The 18,481-nt window shown below is 55.0% G+C and overlaps 1 protein-coding gene across 5 annotated transcripts; it reads right to left on the reverse strand.

The window, feature by feature from the left end:
• Window positions 1-122: 122 nt before the first annotated feature.
• On the reverse strand, window positions 123-17,069 carry NECTIN4 (nectin cell adhesion molecule 4). 5 transcript variants are annotated; one of them, XM_036861391.1, is made up of 9 exons: window positions 16,725-17,069; window positions 7,410-7,769; window positions 5,842-6,132; window positions 4,613-4,733; window positions 3,535-3,683; window positions 3,131-3,290; window positions 2,657-2,732; window positions 2,210-2,284; window positions 123-1,877 (listed from the first exon to the last, which is right to left on the reverse strand). In XM_036861391.1, exons 1-9 carry the CDS (start codon window positions 16,798-16,800, stop codon window positions 1,653-1,655), a joined length of 1,533 nt encoding a protein of 510 aa, XP_036717286.1. In that variant the 5' UTR covers window positions 16,801-17,069; the 3' UTR covers window positions 123-1,652. The 5 variants fall into 5 exon arrangements, with proteins under 5 accessions (XP_036717286.1, XP_036717294.1, XP_036717311.1 ...); XM_036861399.1 differs by having other exon boundaries at window positions 3,131-3,287; window positions 16,725-17,068; XM_036861416.1 differs by lacking the exon at window positions 2,210-2,284 and having other exon boundaries at window positions 3,131-3,287; window positions 16,725-17,068.
• Window positions 17,070-18,481: the final 1,412 nt, after the last annotated feature.

Genomic DNA, 18,481 nt, shown 5'->3' on the forward strand with positions numbered 1-18,481 from the left:
CCATATAGTTCCAGGCAAACTAACTCCTCCGCTACTTGGGACCACAAGGAGGATGGTGCTGAGACAGACAGCACTGAGGTTCAGGACTTACACAGTCCAGGGAGCAAGACAGGAACCAGAAAGAACAGGTTTTATCTGTTTATTTAAAAACAGAATATCTTTTTTATGTACAAATATGAACATATTTACACAAAATATACATACTAGAATTCCATATCTTCAGGTTCCACATCCAAAGTCCTGGGCTGGCTGGAGAGCAAGGGATGAGAGTCTCTCCTTTGGTCCAGAAATCCAGCAGAGTTCAGGCTGAGCAGGGTTTGGGCACTAAATCTAGATATTCTGGTTCGATGTATTTGGGTGGGGCAGGCAACAATGGACCTTATCTAATCCCAACCAGAGAAACTGCTGGAAGAACCCCAAGTTAGTAACCCTGAGACCCCTGGGGAAAAGGAGACATTCTTGCTCCCAGCAGCTCCTTCACCTCCCTTGGTCTATAATCACTATTCTGTCTCCCCTACACCACAACCAAACCAGGAGCCCTTGTCACCAAGTCCTAGCAGCGCCCCCACCAAGGGATCACAAACAACTGTGGATACAACTAAGAAAACATGAGGCTAGGGGAAGAACTGAGGAACCGCTAGGGCCAAGGACCCTACCTACCCTCCCATAGCCAGTAACTGAGGGGCGCACAACCCTCCTTCAAACTCCATCAGCTCTTAGGCTCCCTCCCAAGAGCCTGCCTAGATTAAGATGCCTTAGATGGAGCACCTTTCAGAACCACAGGAATTAACCCCCCTGGGGTAGGACCTGAGCAAGGTCTAGCTTTGCTGAATTCTTGTGTAGGCTGATGTCACTTTAAGCAATCCTTGCAATAATAAATGTCCAGATGAATCAAAAGTTTTTAAAAAGTCTTTTCTCTTATTAACGCGTTTGGGGCAGTAGTCCTTAAAGAAGCTCCACTGTGCAGGTTTATTTACAGCAAATATGTACCTGCAGCAGGCCCAGAGGCCACCAGAGGGCGGAGGGTTTCTTCTGTAACAGTTTGAGCCTCTGGCTGACCCCTAGGCCCGCTGCTTTACACTTGCCCTGACAGCTCCCAAGTGGTGGGAGCCCGGCTCCCGCACTCAGGAGGCCAGATTCCAGCTCCAACTATGCCCGCACACCTGGACAGGGCCCACAGTCTCCACCTTCCGCCTCCAACCTCTGCATCATTAATACTGCTCTGGGGTCTGAGGAAAACACCTGCATTTTACAGGCACAGGTCACACAGCCACACGACACACAAACCGCTCCCCCGTGGCGTTCCCCATGCAGCCACTGAACCCTGTGGCACACACACCACGGTTCACTTGGACTCTGATGTGACAACACAACGCACACCGTGGGCACAGTCACCCCTCCGCGCACACACAGTGCACACTCAAACAAGCACAAATGCACGCACAGTGACCTGCACACGCTGTGGGAGGGACTCAACAAGCGGAGCCCTTCCATCATCCAACAGAAGGACTGGAGGAAAAGGTCGAGCAGTCAGTGGGGTGGGGAGCATCTTCCTCAAGAAATGAGGTGTGTAGGGAGGCTCCCCGGGGATGAGCTGAAATATTCCATGTCAGCAGAGGGAGCCAGGCTTAGGGGACAGAGGCAAGCCTGGGTCAGACCAGGTGCCCCCGCCCATTGATGTAGATGCCATTGCCCGTGGGCTTGGCCCGCAGGGTCCCATTCTCCTGAACAAAATGGTTCATGGCCTGTTTGATGCCTTCATCCTGATCTTCCTCCTCCTCTGTCCGCCCAGAGCCTGGAGACAGCAGTTCAGTCTGTGTTTCGATCTCCCTCACTGTGGTCAGCGTGGAGTAACTGCGGCCCTCTGCCTCTTCGCTCTGGAGACCAAGGGCAGAGGGCAAGTCAGGAACCAAGGCGGGGCAGCCAGACATGAGGGGGTCGGCTGGGGCATGCTGGGGTCAGAGGTCAGGCACAAGCAGGGGTTATGGTTGCTCAACGGCTCAGAGATGGGGGGCCAGGAATGAATGTCTGGCCTGGGGAAGGGGAGACTAGGGAGCAAAGGCATAGCGGGGCGGGGAGGGGATGGGATGGGGCAGCGTGGGTCTGAGGTATCAGGGACCGGGGAAGGGGCAGCTGACGCACCACATCGGGGACCCGGAGAGGGGCCTGAGGAGAGTGGTAGGGACGCCGGTGGGGCCGGGGGCCTCACCATCACAGAGCAGCTACTGTTGTCCTTGAGACTATCAGGGTGGCCCTCGGCTCTCAGCCCTACACTCTCCTCCGGCTGCAGGGCCCGGACATGGGGGAGGAGTCAGAACAGGGCTCAGCCTCTTGGCCTCTATCCTCCCCCCAGCCTCCCCCCCAATCACCTTTCCCCCAACCTGACCTGGCCGTTCTCTCCTCGATGCAAACATCCTCATTTCCCCCACCCCTACCCTCTTCCCAGCCTAATCCCACCCTGAAGCCAGTGCTGATGGTGGCTTCCCACAGCAACATCGAGGCCAGTGCTGAAGGGGGCCTTCTGAAGGAGCCCAGCAAACCCAAAGCAGCGCCAGACCTGCTGCGGCTGAGTCAGCGGCCAGACCTGGGGGCGGGCTGCGCTTCTGGTCCACAGAGGGGCCCCGGCCCCAAGAATGCATCCAACCTCGGCACACACCTGGTTCTTGGGGTCCGGGTGATGGGAATGCAGCCTCCGGATGGAGTTCTCCCTGGTCAGGGTCAGCTCCTCCTCACTGGGAAGACACCCCCTGGTCAGGAGCTGAGGGTAGTGGTAGCCTCCCAAGGTGAACCTAGCCTGGCCGAGCCTATGTGAGCCGGGGCTGGAGGGTGTGGGCGCTGGGTTGTCCCTGCAAGTGTGAGTGAGTGGCTGTAGGTGGCGGTGCGGCTACAGAGCGTGTGTGTGCTCATGTGGTACTCGTGCATGTGGATCTGACCCTCACTCAGGCAGCGTGGCCCCCCTCATCCAGCTGTGACCCGGGCCCCAAGGCCCTTCTCATCTCCCAGAAGGCTGGCTCTGCCTACCTCTGGTCCACAAGCTCCTCAGATGTCAGGCCGCCCAGTCTCCTCTCTCTTCTCGGTCCTGGCCCACCTCCTGGCCCACTCTACCCGCCCAGGAGCGGCCAGTACTCACTATTTCTGGGTCATCTGCTGGGCCTTGCGCCGATGGTATCGGGACATGAGCACCACCACCACCACCAGAAGGCAGAACAAGAGTGCGGCGATCACACCCACCACCACCACGGAGGCCGACACCAGATCCACCTGCTTCCCTGTGGCATCCTGCGGGTCTGCTGGAGACAGGCCACTGTCTGAGGCAGATGCCCAGATCCCTGACCGGGCCCCGGACTCCACAGCCCCCCACGCACTGTCCTCACAAAACACGTCCCAAACCACCCCCTCAGCCTGGCCCTCTGCCAAATACATGCAGTCCAGCCCCCTCCAAATATCGACTCTCCCAATTCACTCTCTCTGTCTTGCTCCCTGTCCCCCCACCAGGCCCCTGGCCCAGGTCCCAGCCTCTGCCCCAGTGCTTACCAAGAACAACCACAACCACCTGAGAATCCCTTGAGGCGAGCTCATTGCTGACGTGGCAGACGTAGGTGCCACTGTGCTCAGTGGTCAGCGGGGGGAAGCCCAGGGTATCTCCTTCTGCTCGTACCCCACTGGGCAGAGGCCCGTCCAGCCTGGAGGACAGGGAAGCTGATGGGTGCTGGCTGGGGCGGGCTGAGACTGCCACGACCCAACGTGCCCGGGCAGCTCTCCACCTCCCTCCCCCATGACGTCACCCAGAGCCACCGGCTGTTCCCACGGTGCCCCTCCTTCCCCTAGGCAGGTCTAGGCAGAGGTCCCTTCTCCCTGCCGCCCAGCCTGACCCAGGCACCCACACACACACTTGGGGAAGATCCACACGTGTGCCGTCCCACAAGCTCCATAGGCATCACGTCATCCCACACTAGGTACCAGGTCCACACGGTATATAAAGTCCACACAACAGGACTGTCCTTTCCTATCGGGGCTCAGATGTACTTGGACAATGTGACTGCATGCCCCAGCACCCACGAGGTTTCATGGCAGGATACATGAACACAGCCCCAGGCACAAGGCCACGTGCATGGCTCATCTGCTCACATGTGAGCCTGTCATGGGCTCACACACACGTGTCCCTGACCCCTCCCTGATTGTCTGGCCATCTCAGACCCTGAAAAAAAGCCAAGGAACTGGCAGAGATGGGTGGGTGCTTCTGAGGTGCTAGCAACCTGGCAGTGGCTATAAGAGTGTTAGTTTCACAACAGTCACAGTCAGCTGTATCTTTTGGTCTTATTCACTTTAGGCACTTACATAAATATATAAAGTATTAACATTGAAATGCTGTATTATATTTCACAATTTTAAAGTTAAGGGAAAAAAAGCCAAGGACTTATCAGCTAATTCCCTGCCAATTACCTACACTCCCAGGTGCAAGCCAATAGCAATGTTTGGTGACCATGCATATTCTTGCATTGGTCTGAACATGTGCCCCAATTTATTTGGGGTTCAGAATATATTGTCCCAGCCCACAGTGAGTACGTGCTAGTCCTGAGGGAAAGACCCTGGTCCCAAGCTAGGCCCTTACCGTGTCCAGTTGTACGAGGGAGGGGGCTGCCCTTCACTCAGGCACTTGAGCACAGCTCCTTCTCTGCCAACCTGCCACAGATTTTGGTCTTCAAGGCCCCTCACAGAGGCCTCAGCAAGGACTGGAATGGAAAGGTGGAGGAGAAAGAATGGAAAGGATGCCTTTGATCATGCTCTTCCTCAAAGGGCCCCCACCCCAGGCCCCACTTTGCCTGGAATAGCCTCCCCTTGCCCTTCTCCATCCTACTCATCTGCGGCCCAAGCTAGCCCAGCCCCACCTTACTGACAGCTCCCTCCCCTCTCTCTAAGTTCAGAGAGCCCACATGGGTTTACCTGTGCAATGAGCCTATAAGTCCCTCTGCACAGCAATGTGGCACACCTTTTCTGACTCCCCCGTGGTCCGTAGCATAGCGCTAGTCACAGAACAGGTGCTCAGCAAACACTCCCTGATTCATCAAAGGCTTAACCATCCTACTAGTTCATTCATTTCTTTTTTTTTTTTTTTTTTCTTGGCTGTGTGGCGCAGCTTGTGGGATCTTAGTTCCCCGACCAGGGATCGAACCCGGGCCTTTGGCAGCAAAAGCATGGAGTCCTAACCACTGGACCACCAGGGAATTCCGGTTCATTCACTTCTTTCACAAACATTTGTTGAGGACCTACTTTGTGCCAAATGCTGGGTTAGTATGAGTAGAAAACAGTGCTATCCTCCAGAGAGGCTCCAAGTCTATTGCCAGGAAAACAGTATCGACTGTCGACCGAGCACCTTCTATACACTAAGCACTATGCGAGAGGCTCTGCATTCGTTCAGAACCCTGTAAAGTTGATATAATAATACTCCTTCTCTTGATGAAGAAAATGAACCTTAATAAGATTGAATAACAGCTGGTAAATAGCAGAACTAGGGCTCATCCTAAGTCTATCTGTCTTCAAATCCTAAACTGTCTATTTTACAAAATGCTTTTAATTCCATGTTTACATCTGATTCTCCCAACAACCCCTGAAGCAGGGCCAGCTCCTTTGTAAACAGAAGGACACCAGGTCAGAGAGTGATTTGCCAAGGTCATCTGGGATGGGCTCCAGGTCTTCTACCTTGGACTGGTGCTCTCTCAGCCATACAAGGTGGCCTTCAGGACCCAGGCTGGCCAGACTGGTGTGGCTTAGGGTCTCTCACTATCTCACCAATCCTGTTGGAGCCCATGGGGGCGCCCTACCCAAGATCCAGGTACTCACAGGCCACTTGGAGGATGTGGGTGATCCTTTGGTCCTGGAGCAGGCCAGGGTGGGACACCACGCAGGTAAGTGGCTGTCCATTCATGCTGCGGCTGGGCACCAGATGGAATTCTGAAGTGACAGCAGCTGAGCGAGAGTGCGTGAAAGAGCGGCTAGATGTTGTGCCCTTGACCTCTGTGTCCCAGGTCACGCTGGGGGCCGGGCTACCCTCTGCTGTGCAGGAAGCTGCCAGTGTCAGGCCCTGGCCCTCTTCTAGTGCTGGACCAGGATTCAGCGAGGGAAGGGGAGGCACTGTAGATGGGGGGAGGCAGAAGTCACAACCTTTACAACCCCTGTCAGGAGGCCCCGCCCCATCCCAGTTCAGTCTTGCACAGGTACAAAGTTTCAGGCCCCTTTTTCTTCTTTTATTTCATCAACAAAGATGCCAGATGAGTGGTAGCATTTCAGCGGACTTTGTACCTTTCTCCAATGCTTGAATTTTTTACAATGAGTACGGGTCATTTTTTAAATAAAAATAATGAAGTAATTAAAAAACTAACTACATAACATCTAGATAATAATAATAATAGCCACCATTTATCAAGCACTTACTATGTGCCCAGAGTTGTGCTAAACACTTTACAAACATCTCTTTTAATCCTGTCAACAAACATGAAGCAGGTATTACTATCTGTGTTTTACAGCTGAAGAAACTGAAGCTCAGGGAGGTTAAATGATTTATTCCAGATCATTAGCTATTAGGTGGTGAAGCCAAGATCCACACCCAGATTTTTCTACCAAGGCTGGTATTACTAACTTCCATGTGGATAAAGGGAAACTATAAAGGCCTTCATTTATTTTTATCTTCATAACATTAACAGTCCAAGCACAGAATGGAAAAGACTTAACTTGACCATAAGTCTAGGGCATCCGTGCAAAGTGGTGGTTTAAAAGGTGATTGTGGTCTCCAACCACATTCACTGAAGGTCCAGATCAGGAAAGGTCTCAGCCCCACTGGTCATGCACAGCCCCACTGGTCATAGCTGGGTCTGCATGTCCACGTCTAGGCACCACATTCTAAAACCATGGAGCCCAGGGTGGTGAATGAGTGTCTTTAGCAGAACTGTTGCAGAAACCTGTACGTTTAGCTTGAAGAAGAAGAGATTTGGGTGGGGCATGACAGAGGTCCTCAGCTGGTGGAAAGGCTGTCGTGCAGAAGGGAGAATAAGCCTGTGCCATCTTGCTGGGGAGGGTGAAAGTAACCGAGAGGGAGATTTCAGATCAGCAGAAGGAAGGACAGCCTAATACGTGGATTCTTCCCCAAGGCTGACCAAGCAGTATCAAGCTTTTGGGGTCACTTGGAGAGAACTTCTGGATTAGGGTTGGGTGGAGGTGGCTAAATGAAGCTCCCTCATCCCTACAGGGCCCCACCTCTTCTTCCTGTTCCGCCTCTGCCCCCTCCATCTCTGCAGTCTCCATCTCTGCATCCCCCCGCCTCCAGCTTCTGCCCTCCAAGACCCGGGGCCTGAGGACCTGGTGCTTCTGCACACACAGCACCCCCGCCCCCATGCCCAAGGGGCCCCACTTACCCAGCACGCGGAGCCGAAGCCGCGCCTGGAAGCTGCCGGCAGGGAAGGTACTGACGCGACACTCGTACTCGCCCTCGTCCGCCTGCACCGCGTTGCGCAGAAGCACCGCACCGTCCAGGGGGTTCCTTGGGGGAGGCGGCTCTTCCACGCGGCCCTCGTAGGCTGAGCTCACGTGCAGCCCGTATTTAGAGTTCAGAAGTGCCAGCTCCTGGCCGCCCTCATCCGCATCCACACGAGCCCACGCCACTTGCTCCACCTGCTCGCCCGGGTCCCCTCGGTAGAAGCAGGGCAGTTTTGCGTCCTGGCCCAGCACCACGGTCACCAAGTCCGAGGTCTCCAGCTCGCCCGCCGGGCACCGACCTGCAGGGGGGCAGACAGAAGCAGCCAGGATTAGGGGCGCTGCCAGAGCCGGGGGAACACTTATCCACAATGATAATGTCCGCAAAGGCAGCCCGGAACTCCCGGACCACTTTATGCTTGCAAAGCGCGTTCATTCCATGACCTCATTAGATCCACAAAACATTCCCAACAGGCAGGCGTTATTATCGCCGTTTAACAGATGAGAAAACTGAGACCCAGAGACAGGAAGTGACTTGCCTAAGGCCACACAGGTGGTACATGGAAGAGTCACACCCTCTCTCAGCCCAGGATTGTATCCTGAGCAATTGTAAGGTGGGGGCTATAACAGGAGGAGAGACCCAGCCTCTGCCCTCAGGGAGCTCAGGGAAATGGATTTTGTGCACACAAAGACAGGAAGCCACGGACAAACTTTTACAGAAGGCTCAACCTACCAAGGGGGGGAAAAGTGAATGCTTTCAGAAAGTGTGGCCAGGAGCCAAGGCAAGGGTCGAGAACAGTTGGTGTCTGGGATGGGGCATGTAGTGTAGGAAGGGTCCAAACCAGCAGGCCCTTCGGAACAGTCTTTTCATGGCTTCAAGATGAGAGACCTGGATTCCCAGAGAGAAGAAGGTATCCTATGTGGGAGGAATGGCACAAACCAAGGCTCAGAGACAGGAATGAGCAAGTCACCGAAGACAGAAAGGCCCCAGGTCAGAGGCCCAGAGATACGAGGTCAGGACAGACACACATGACAGGGTCAGAACCGTGAGCCAGAATCGGAGGACCAGAGATAGGGACCAGTGACAAAAGGTGAGTGTTTTGTGCATTGACAAGGAACAGTATGAAGCACTCAGGGGTATCTATCATGTAGCCTTATCTGCAAAGAAGGATGCATTTCCTGCACTCATAGAACCTGAGCTCTATTCTGGAAGAAGAGATATGTATGGAGACAGCTATGGAAACACTTATGATGGTTTCTGATTGAGTGCTTAGTGGTGTGTTGCAGGTTAGTCGTGGGATGGGACAGTCACAGTGGTCCCGAGTCACATGGGAGGGGCTCATGCATGAGTTGGGTAGAATCAGAAGGGGATGAGACCTGGAAAGGGGTCCCAGGTAAGGGACCAAGGTGGGCAAACCCCAAGGAGGTGGAGAGGCTGGCTGGTTCAGGAAGCAGAGAGGAGAGGACAAAACTAAGGCAGAGGGTGTGTGTTGAGCAGGAGCAGGACATCTGGTCAGAGCAAAATCATCCAGGACCTTCCATACCAGGCAAAGGAATTCAGAGTTGGCCAAGATGAAATAGGGAGTCACTAAAGCATGAAGCCAATGGGCATGTGCCCTCAGACTAGAAAGTAGGGAGAATGGGGACAGGAGACCCACCAGGATCCTGCAGCTGCCGTCCTGCTGAGAGGACGGGACAGTTCCAGGGGAAATTTGGCAGGATTTGGTCACTGACCAGAAAGAGAGAGAAAAGACTCAAAGACAACTCCTAGGTTTCTAGGATAAGTAACTTATGAGGGAGGCATGTCCAGGGAATCTCATGGCTGGGAAGAAAGAAATTTGGAGTTGTGGAATAAAGCGTGTGAAACAGAGGGCTGGGGGCTGAGGGTTGTGGACAGAGTGAATGCTCTCTGGGATGGCAAGAGTTCCTTGAGTTGGAATGCATATCCAGCAATTCCCAAAAGTTCAAAGCTCCTGCCTGTGACCAGCACTTCACACACCCTGCTGGCCCTCACCTTGCTCACACTGTGCTCCTGCCTGGAACGCCCTCCTCCCTAAGTCTGGCAGCTCCTACTCATCCTTGAAGACTCTGCTTAGACATCACTTGCTCCTGGAGTCCTCCCTCCCCCCACCCCTACCTCAGGCAGAGTGAGGTGCCCTTCCTCTGTTCTCCTCTGGCACCCTGCTTTGACCCATCGTAGTACTTTATACCACAGATTGTATTTGCTATTTTCTTGTCTGCCTCTTCCACCAGATTGAGAACCTCAAGAGTATAAACTCGGTCTCCCGTCACATATGGAAACATGGTTTCTGATTTAGTGCTCAGTGGTCTGCATTCCTGGCACATAATTGGTGCTCAATTAATGTTTATTGACTGACTGACTGAGTGAATGGGTGGGTGAATGAATGAATGCGAGAGACAGGCGGAAGAAGGAAAGGGTAGAATGAGGAGGACTGTGCAGTCTTTGGTTGGGCTGGGCAGGGAGGGGGTTGGCATGGCAACCTTAGGGTGGAGACAGGATAGGCTGGCTACCTGGGTTCTCTGCCAAAGGGAGTACCTCCAGACTGGACCTAGGGAGAAGGAAGGGGATGGAGGGGGTCAGGCATGGAGGGAGAAAGTGAAGCCCCACTAGAGTGGACCAGAGGGTTCCAGTGAGGCAGAGCGTGGGACAGAGGAAGGGGGCCCCATGGCCCTGCTAGCAAGGGAGGAGGAAGGGAGGATGCTGTTGGGAGCTGGGAGGGCCCAAACGGGACAGGACAGACCTGCAGGGCCAGATACCAGGGCCCTGACCTGCCTAAGCTGATGTTGGTCCCACCCAGCCCAGCCTGGGAGTCCAGCTAACCATCTGCACCTCTCCCAGACACCTCCTCCTGGCGCCAGAGGGAGCAGGGCTGCCAAGGAAGGGCTGGAGGTGCGGTTGAGATAGGGGCTTCCCAGTACTTCCTCTGCTTCGAACACTGGTGTCCATGCAGGTCACAGGGAGTCCAAGCCCTGCTCCACTGGGACACTCAAACCCTTTCAAAGACTAATTCTGGGACAATGTCAGATGGCATATTTCCCATCCCCATCCCTACACTTGCCAACCAGCTGGCCCCTCCCCACCACTAATCACTCACATTTCCCCCCCAAAAAAATACCTTCTTTTTTTTTTTTTTTTTTGCCACACAGCGGCATGCAGGATCTTAGTTCCCCAACCAGGGATCGAACTCATGCCCCCTGCAGTGGAAGCTCGGAGTCCTAACCACTGAATTGCCAGGGAATTCCCAAAACTACCTTCTTAGGGTACAACATGCATCAAGTCCCCAGCACATGTCTGAGTTCAATCTTCCACATCCCTACCTGTGGGTCCAAGAGCCCCATGATCCCAAGTGATAAGCCCAAGCTTTGCCGGATGAGAAACCCAGTAAAACCAGAAAGTCCCTTCTGCGTGAGCTCCCCATTGTCCTAAATCCACTGTTGAGTGGGAGCATCTCACCTTGAGCAACGCCTTCCTTCACTTACACACACATACACACACACACACACACACACACACACACACACACACACACACACACAGAGGCTGCAAGAGATGGAAAAGAGAACTTGGGCTTTAGAATCCCTGCCCTGGGCTCAGTGGACCCAGAAGCTCATACTCCAAGGGTAGGGTAGGCCAGGACTGCCTCCCCCTTCTTCTCCCCCACCCAGTGCCCGCCCAGCGTCAGCATGATGATGTCACCAGAGCAAAGGAGACACACCGCCTGCCTGGTGAGGTCACCCTGAGGGCATGTCGTAGCCAGGCCAGGCCCACGGACCCTTCTGCTGCAAATGGTTTCCTGAGCCTGGTGGACTCTGCTGGCTGGACACTCCTACCTCTGACCCTCCCCTCCCCTCCCCTCCCCTCCCCTCCTTCTGGAAGTACCAGGACGCTGGTCAGGAGCCTTGGTGATTCAGCCACTGCTGCACAGCAGGCCTAGCCTCAGTCACCACCAGCCACCACCTTGCGCAAGGGAGAGAACAGGCCCAACTGGCCAGACGGGATCCCTGCCCTCAGCCTCCCCCACCCCTGGCCAAGCCCCCACGGGCCTCTTTGGGGCCCTGCCCTCTGTGTACCCTGCCTGCTCCCAGACAGGCCCTCCATTCCTGGCTTGGGCTGGCTGCCTGCTCCCCACCCTGCGCCTGGGTCCCAGCTTTCCTATCTGTGTGAGGCCTGGCCTCTGATCTCCAGAGGGGAAACTGAGGCTGGCAGCTGCAGATGACAGCATCTCTGGGGAAGGAGGCTTTTCTTTCTGAGGAGACTTTCACCTTCAGCATCCCCTGCTAGTACATCTAGGGGTACACAGTGAGGTCCTAGAGATGGGCCTGTGAGGAGGAAGAAGGGAATACGTGTGAGCCTTTTGCATCTGAACGTACATCTTTGGGTGAGGGTCTGGTGAGTCTCAGTGCTGGTTCGCATGCAGGAGAGGCTGTCTCTTTGCATGAACTTGGGGGCGTTTTGCACATATATGTGTTCATGTCTTATCTTCAGGAAAGCGTGTGTGCTTGTCTGCATCCAGAGCGAGCTACGAAACGGCGTGTGTGTGTGAATGTGCACACATAGTAAATATTTTGATGTCGGTTTCTCTTGGCTTCTGCACGGCTGTCTGTCTCAGCTGCCTTAGGTCAGTGGTGTGCGGCTCGGCGCCTTCGCCTCTGCACCCGTCTGGAGTGTCGCCCAGGCATCCCTCCCCACCCCACCCCAGACTTGAGGGCAGATGCATCTCAGGTGGAGGGACCCAGAGATGAGGTCACTGCCCCTCCAGGGTGATGGGAAATAGCCATTAAGGACTCCCCAGCAGAACAAAACAAAAGCTCTCTCTACCCTTGCTCCTCAGGTTCCTACTAGAAAGACCCTCACCCTTCTCACCCCCCAGCCACGCCCCCAGGCCCCCCAGCACCTCTGGCCCCCCAAGGAGGCCTCTCCCTGGGAATCACTGTCAGGCCTCTGCGGCTGCCACCACCAGAAAAACCAGCTCTAGCTCCAGGCCTGGGGTGAGGGTTGTCTGGTGTAGGTTGGGTGGGAAGCGGTGGGGGGAGACCCTGCCTGGGGCTAGGGGGAGGGGTCCAAGCTGTCTAGGGTCTCACTCTCCTTTGTTAACTCTTGCCTCCCCTCACCCCACAGAAGCAGCCTCCACCAGAGACAGGTGGAATATGTGGGTGAGTTTGGGATAAGAAAGGATGTGGGAGGGGAGCCCTGAAGCCCCCCATTCGGGACAGGTGATATACACAACCCAGCACTTTTTTTCTTCCATCCTTCCCCCCATAACCTTGGCCTTGGAATGCTAAGGAACTTTGAAAACCAGCAGATTCTCCCTCTGCATTCATCCACCTCCCTCACATTTACCCCACATTGTCCTAAGCCCCCCAGCTTAGTGAGAGTTTCCCAACCCGGGCAAAGCGCCCACCACAGATTAGTGGATGGGGAGGGGGGCCACACCAATCACAAAGGGAGGTGAGAACAATGGGGCAGGACAGGCCTTGAGGCAGCCCCAGCTCTGGCCCAGACACAGCTCCCAGCACAGATAAGTCCCCTAAACCCCCCGGAGCCAGAGTCTGAGCCTGGTTGAGTCACCAAAACAGCCACACTGTGGGTGGGAGACCCAGAATTCCGCTTCTCCCAAACTCCTGAGATCCTAAACCCCTCCCCAGTCCTGTCAGCCAACCAACCACCCCTTCCCCCATCTCTGCAAGTGTGGCCAGCTCTGCCCCGCCCCAAATCACAGCCTCAACCCAGCTCTCAGGACACGCCAGCCAGTTTTAAAGGCAAGAGGGGAGGAGGGTGGCCTGAGAACGGTGGGTAAACTTCTGAGGCCAGAGGCTCCCTGCCTCAGTGAAAGAGTGACCCTGACCCCCTCCTGCACAGCCCTGCTCCAGGAGGATTGGTGGCTTGCCCCAGTTCTGAACTTGACCTTCGCATTTTAGATTCTGTTCCCAGATCCAGCCCCTAGGCTCCTCTCCTCCCTTCCCTCCTGACTCAGCTCCCCACCCCACCCTCACCCCTTCTCTCTGTCCAGACTTTGGTCAGCATCAGGGCAAGTTTGGAAGGCCGGGAAGCCCAGGCATTCTCTCCTCACTAGGCTGGCTCCCCAAGGTGGCTGACCCCCCTTCACTTTGCCTGGAGGACCCCAGGATCCCGAGGCTGGGGTCTAGAGGCTGGGACTGTGGACTCTACTATGAGCCCCTCACTGCCATCTCTGTGGCTGGGGTCCCCTTAGCCCAGCTCCCTGAAACACTGGGGTGGGACCAAGGTCAATGGGGCCACAGGGCTTCCCTGGGATTCCCCCTAGTTCTCCCCACCTTGGGCAGGGAAGCTAGCCTCCCTTTCTAGCTTCCCTGGTTTTGGGTAGATCCTACAGGAAAGGGCCTGCCCCCTCTGTAAACAGGAGTAGAAAAGCAGGGATGGGGCCCTTCCCTTTCTAGGAAACTAACTTTAGACAGAAAGCTGGTCCTAACCCTCAGAGGACAGACTTCAGAATTCAGAGAACCCCGTGCTCTCTGGGGTCCTGCAGGGCTCAGTTGGGCCCCAAAAAAGATCTAGGGGGCTTCCCTGGTGGTGCAGTGGTTGAGAATCCGCCTGCCAATGGAGGGGACACAGGTTCGAGCCCTGGTCTGGGAGGATCCCACGTACTGCGGAGCGACTGGGCCCGTGAGCCACAACTACTGAGCCTGCGGGTCTGGAGCCTGTGCTCCACAACAAGAGAGGCCGCAATAGTGAGAGGCCCGCGCACCGCGATGAAGAGTGGCCCCCGCTCTCCACAGCTAGGGAAAGCCCTCGCAGAGAGACGAGGACCCAACACAGCCAAAAATAAATAAATAAATTAATTAATTAAAAAAAAAAAAAAAGGTCTAGGAACTAGGATCCTATTGGAGGGGTATCTGTAGATTTAGGTCCCTCAGCCCCAGGGCAGGAGATGGGGAGGGAGAAGGGAGGGGACCTTACCTGGAAACTCATCCCATTAAGGAGAGGCAAAGAGCTGTGGTGTTGAGGTGCCTCCCTAGCCTGGGCTCCTTTCCCTGTCAGGGGTGGGGCAGGGCCCTGGGGCTCAGAGCTCTAATGGCCCAGGACTTGGTGGGGGCACTAATTTTCAGCAGTGCAGGGGCAGAAGACAGTATCCAGGGTAAAGCTACCCTTGGTCCCCACTGAGAAATGGGGTCAGGACATTTCCCCCTTCTGTCACCACAGCCAGACTGACCGCCTCTTCCAGCACCCAGCACCCACCTTCAGTTCAGGGCTTGATATTTACGCAGCCACAGGCTTTCAGAGCTGGAAGGCCTATAGGGGTCATCTGGTCTACTGAAGTCTAGTTTCTTCGTTGCCCAAGGTTGTGTAGCAAATTAATTGCAGGAAAGGGACCAGAACCCAAGACTCCTGACTTCCCAGTCCAAGGCTTTTTCAGAGACAAGAAACACGCTAGTTTCCTGGGGGCCATTGAGGAGATGCCTACAGAGGAGCCAGAATGGAGGTGGCAGTTAGGTGGGTGCATCTGATCCTCGGGCTAGGCACCTGGAGTCTGAGTTCCAGCCTTCAGAGCGCCCTCCAGCTCTGTGCAGGTTATAGCAGTAGAGCGTGGCTCACTGGGCACCAGCTTCCCTGGAGCCGGGTAGCCACAGCACCTGTCCAGGTACTGGGCAAGGTTGGGGTGACGCCCTAACTAGAAGGGGTCTCCTCTACCCTTCCCTGGCTTCTCTGAGAAAGAACAGCTTTGTGTCATGGGAAAAGAAAGCGGGGACTTTGTCTTGTTCACTGCTGCATCTCCAGCATCCAGCACCCTGGCTACCCCCAGTGTGCACTCAGAGGTACTATGCTTTCATGAACTAGGAACTGGGAGACCAAGACGCTAACCCTGGTTACGCTTCTAACACTGAGTAGTCTTGTTAGCTCACTTGCCTATCTGTTTCTTTCAGTTTTCCCATCTGTAAAATGAGTGAGTTGAATCGATGATCTCTTTGGTACCTTCTGAGTCCTGAGACATCATGGCTCCATTCTTTAGGCGTGGGTAGATCCTACAGGAAAGTGACTGCCGAGTTCCCCGGCCTCAGCAACCAGGCCCCACCCTCTTGGCCGAAGCGAGTGAGAAGGTTGTCTGGAAGATGGGAACTAAGATGTGGGGGGTAGGGGGGGTGGCAGGGCTTGGAGTTTCAGTAACCTGCGATTGGAGGCTGGGCCAACAGCCCTTCCATTATAAGATCAGAGCAGGAGCAGTCCCTACCCATCCACACGTCTAGACCTCACTCTCCTCCGCACAGCTTTAGCTGGGGATGGAGGTTGGGGGACATCACTGCTAGGCCCTGCTGGACAACTGAGGCTCCGTCACTGCTGTTCCTGGGACTGGGAATCAAACTGTCCCATATAGATAAGGCCTTGTCTTTCCAAGGAGAAAGATTTCTCAGTTGCCCATTATCCTGGGAACAGCCTACGGAACCCTACCTACCGTGGTCTCATTATGTACACGCACGCCCACACACATATACTCTCCCCCGCTCTGAAGATTATAAATTCCTATCATTTATATCTTCTGTATATACATTACACGAGAGTAATACAAGGCATCTAGTTGAGAAAATGGGGGGACAGGGGATAAACAAAAGAGTACCCTACCCTAGACCCCCACTCTTCTGAGTAACCGCCTGATTCCCACCCTGGCACCTCATAGTGTGCTCAGGGCCAGAGGGGGCCAGAGTGAGAAGAGCTTCCAGCTCCCCTGTAGTCACCCAACAGTATTCTAGGATATCGTGAAGAGAGGAGAAGGAGATAGAAAGACCCTGTCCACTCTCCGGGCATCAGGCTTCCTACACCTTGATGACTGGGGAAACCAGCTCAGCCCTGAGTCAGCTGCAGCCCCAGTCAGCAGTTCTGGAGCCCAGAGGGTAGGCGAGGGAGCCTCCAGGAAAACCTGGGGTGAAAGGGTCCCCACCAGTTCTACCTCCCTGGCCACCTGCAATGGGTCACCGTGTCTCTTCCCCAAGAGGCAGCTCCAGCCCTTTGGCTGAGGTGGTCAGGGACCCCAGACCCAATGACCTGGCCTGGGGCTGGAAGGGGACATGAAGCAGGAGAGCTACCGTGGCTCTTCTCGGGGCACTACTATCAGCTGGAGGTGGGAGAGAGAGATTGATTCCTCAGTTCCGAGTAAAAGGAAAGGGAATATGTACGTGTGCGTGCGTGTATATGTGTGTGTGTGTGTGTGTGTGTGTGTGTGTGTGTGTGTGCTCAGAAGCAAGGATCCTGAAGCAAGTCCTACCTGTAAACGATGCCAGGAGCAGTAGCAGCAGGCAGGTCTCAGGCCCGCACATCTCGGCTCCCAGGGACAGAGGCATCGGTCAAGAGGCAGAGCTGCCCGGTGTTTCTGAAGTTCCACCGAGTTCTCCCTGGGAGCCGGCTCTAGAGCTGGATTGGGCACCGACCCAGAACGCAGGAAGTCAGAGTCCTCAGGCACTGACGCGCCTGCCTATCCCACTAGGGTCTCCACTCGGGGACCCGGCCCCGTTCCACCCACCCAACCGTAGCTACCCGCAAGTAGCCGTGATCGGGAGCTCCGAGCTCCCCCAGAGCTGCTTCCCACGCCGTGGCCAACAACGACAGCAGAAACTTGGGAACCTGCTTAGCAGGTCAGAACAGGTGCGTCTCTGGGGGCTGGGCCTGGCGCGGAGACTCGGCAGCCGCCACCCCCGCAGCCTCCGCTGGCTAATGGGTGCCAGAGAGGGAGGGAAGGAGGGAAGGACCTGGGGGGTGGGATCCCATCGTCAGCTCCAGGCTTTACCTGGCAGTGTGTGGAAGGGGCTGTGACCAGAGAGGAAAGGCGGAGGGGGAGGGTGGGGGTGGGGGGGGCTGGGGGGGCTGGGGGGGCTGGGGGCTGGGTAGGAGAAGGCCTGGCGTGACTCGAAGAGGGAGGCGCCAGGCCAGGAGGAACAGGGGCAAGGCCCTTGTGGGTGGAAAGGAACCCAAGCATCCCACACCCCAGCCAGCCTTGCTGCCTTCCCCCGGGGCCTTGCCGAGTTCCCCAATCTCCCAGAGGGGTTCAGCTTGGGAACCAGAATCAGAGAAGGCCAGAACTGAGGACAGTACTGGCCCAAATACCTCATCCATCAGACAAGAAAACAGAGGCCCAGAGTGAGGAAGGGGCTTGCTGGAGGACACACAACTTAGGTAGTATCAGACATCCCTATCCCTGAGGCAGGGAGTTAGTTCAAAGACCCCTCAGATGGAACTTAAGTGACCCCCTCCGCTTCACCCCTCCCCCACAGAGGATAAGCCAAGGGATTGACCAAGGAATTAACCCCACAGATTCCCGGCCTCCCTAGCAGGACCCTCTCTCAGCATTAACACCTTCTCATTACTGGCCAGAAGTCCCCAAAGTGCGTCAGCACTACCTGAGTGGGAAGGGGCTCCTTTCCACCATCTCCATGGTCATTCTATCCATTTATCCCATGGTCATTGGACAAAGCCACATGTCCGGACTTTGCAAGGACAATCTTGATTCCAAATACTCTGTCCTTATATCCCTATAGGTATACTCAGACCCGTAAGACCACGCGTTTCCATGTTGGATGCATATAATGTAACCGCCAAGTTACACAAAAACTTACTGGCCTAGCTGGGATAGCCAGAGGAGGGGGCAGACTCTGAACTCCCTGAAAACTGAGGAATGGGGAGGGGCACGATTGCTGGCATACTGGAGCTAAAAATAGATATACAGGTAGACAGGAGAGAAGAGAAGATACATACGGGTTAAAATCTTGCAGTGGGATCCTTTGTCTGGAGAGGGGCAGGAAGGAGGAGCCAAGAACAGCAAGGTGGGGGGTCATTTCAGGTAGAATATTTTCCACACACACACTCACCCCCGACTCTACCTGTCAAAATCTTACTCATCTTTCAAAACCGACCTCAAATGCCACATCTTCCATGAAGCCTTCTCAGCTCCTCCCACCTAAAATTAATCTTTCTCCCTTCTGTTCTTTTTTTTTTTTTTTTCAAATTATTAGCACCTTTAATTTTTAT

The sequence above is a fragment of the Balaenoptera musculus genome, chromosome 1, assembly GCF_009873245.2.
Source record: "Balaenoptera musculus isolate JJ_BM4_2016_0621 chromosome 1, mBalMus1.pri.v3, whole genome shotgun sequence".
Classification (NCBI taxonomy): Eukaryota; Metazoa; Chordata; class Mammalia; order Artiodactyla; family Balaenopteridae; genus Balaenoptera; species Balaenoptera musculus.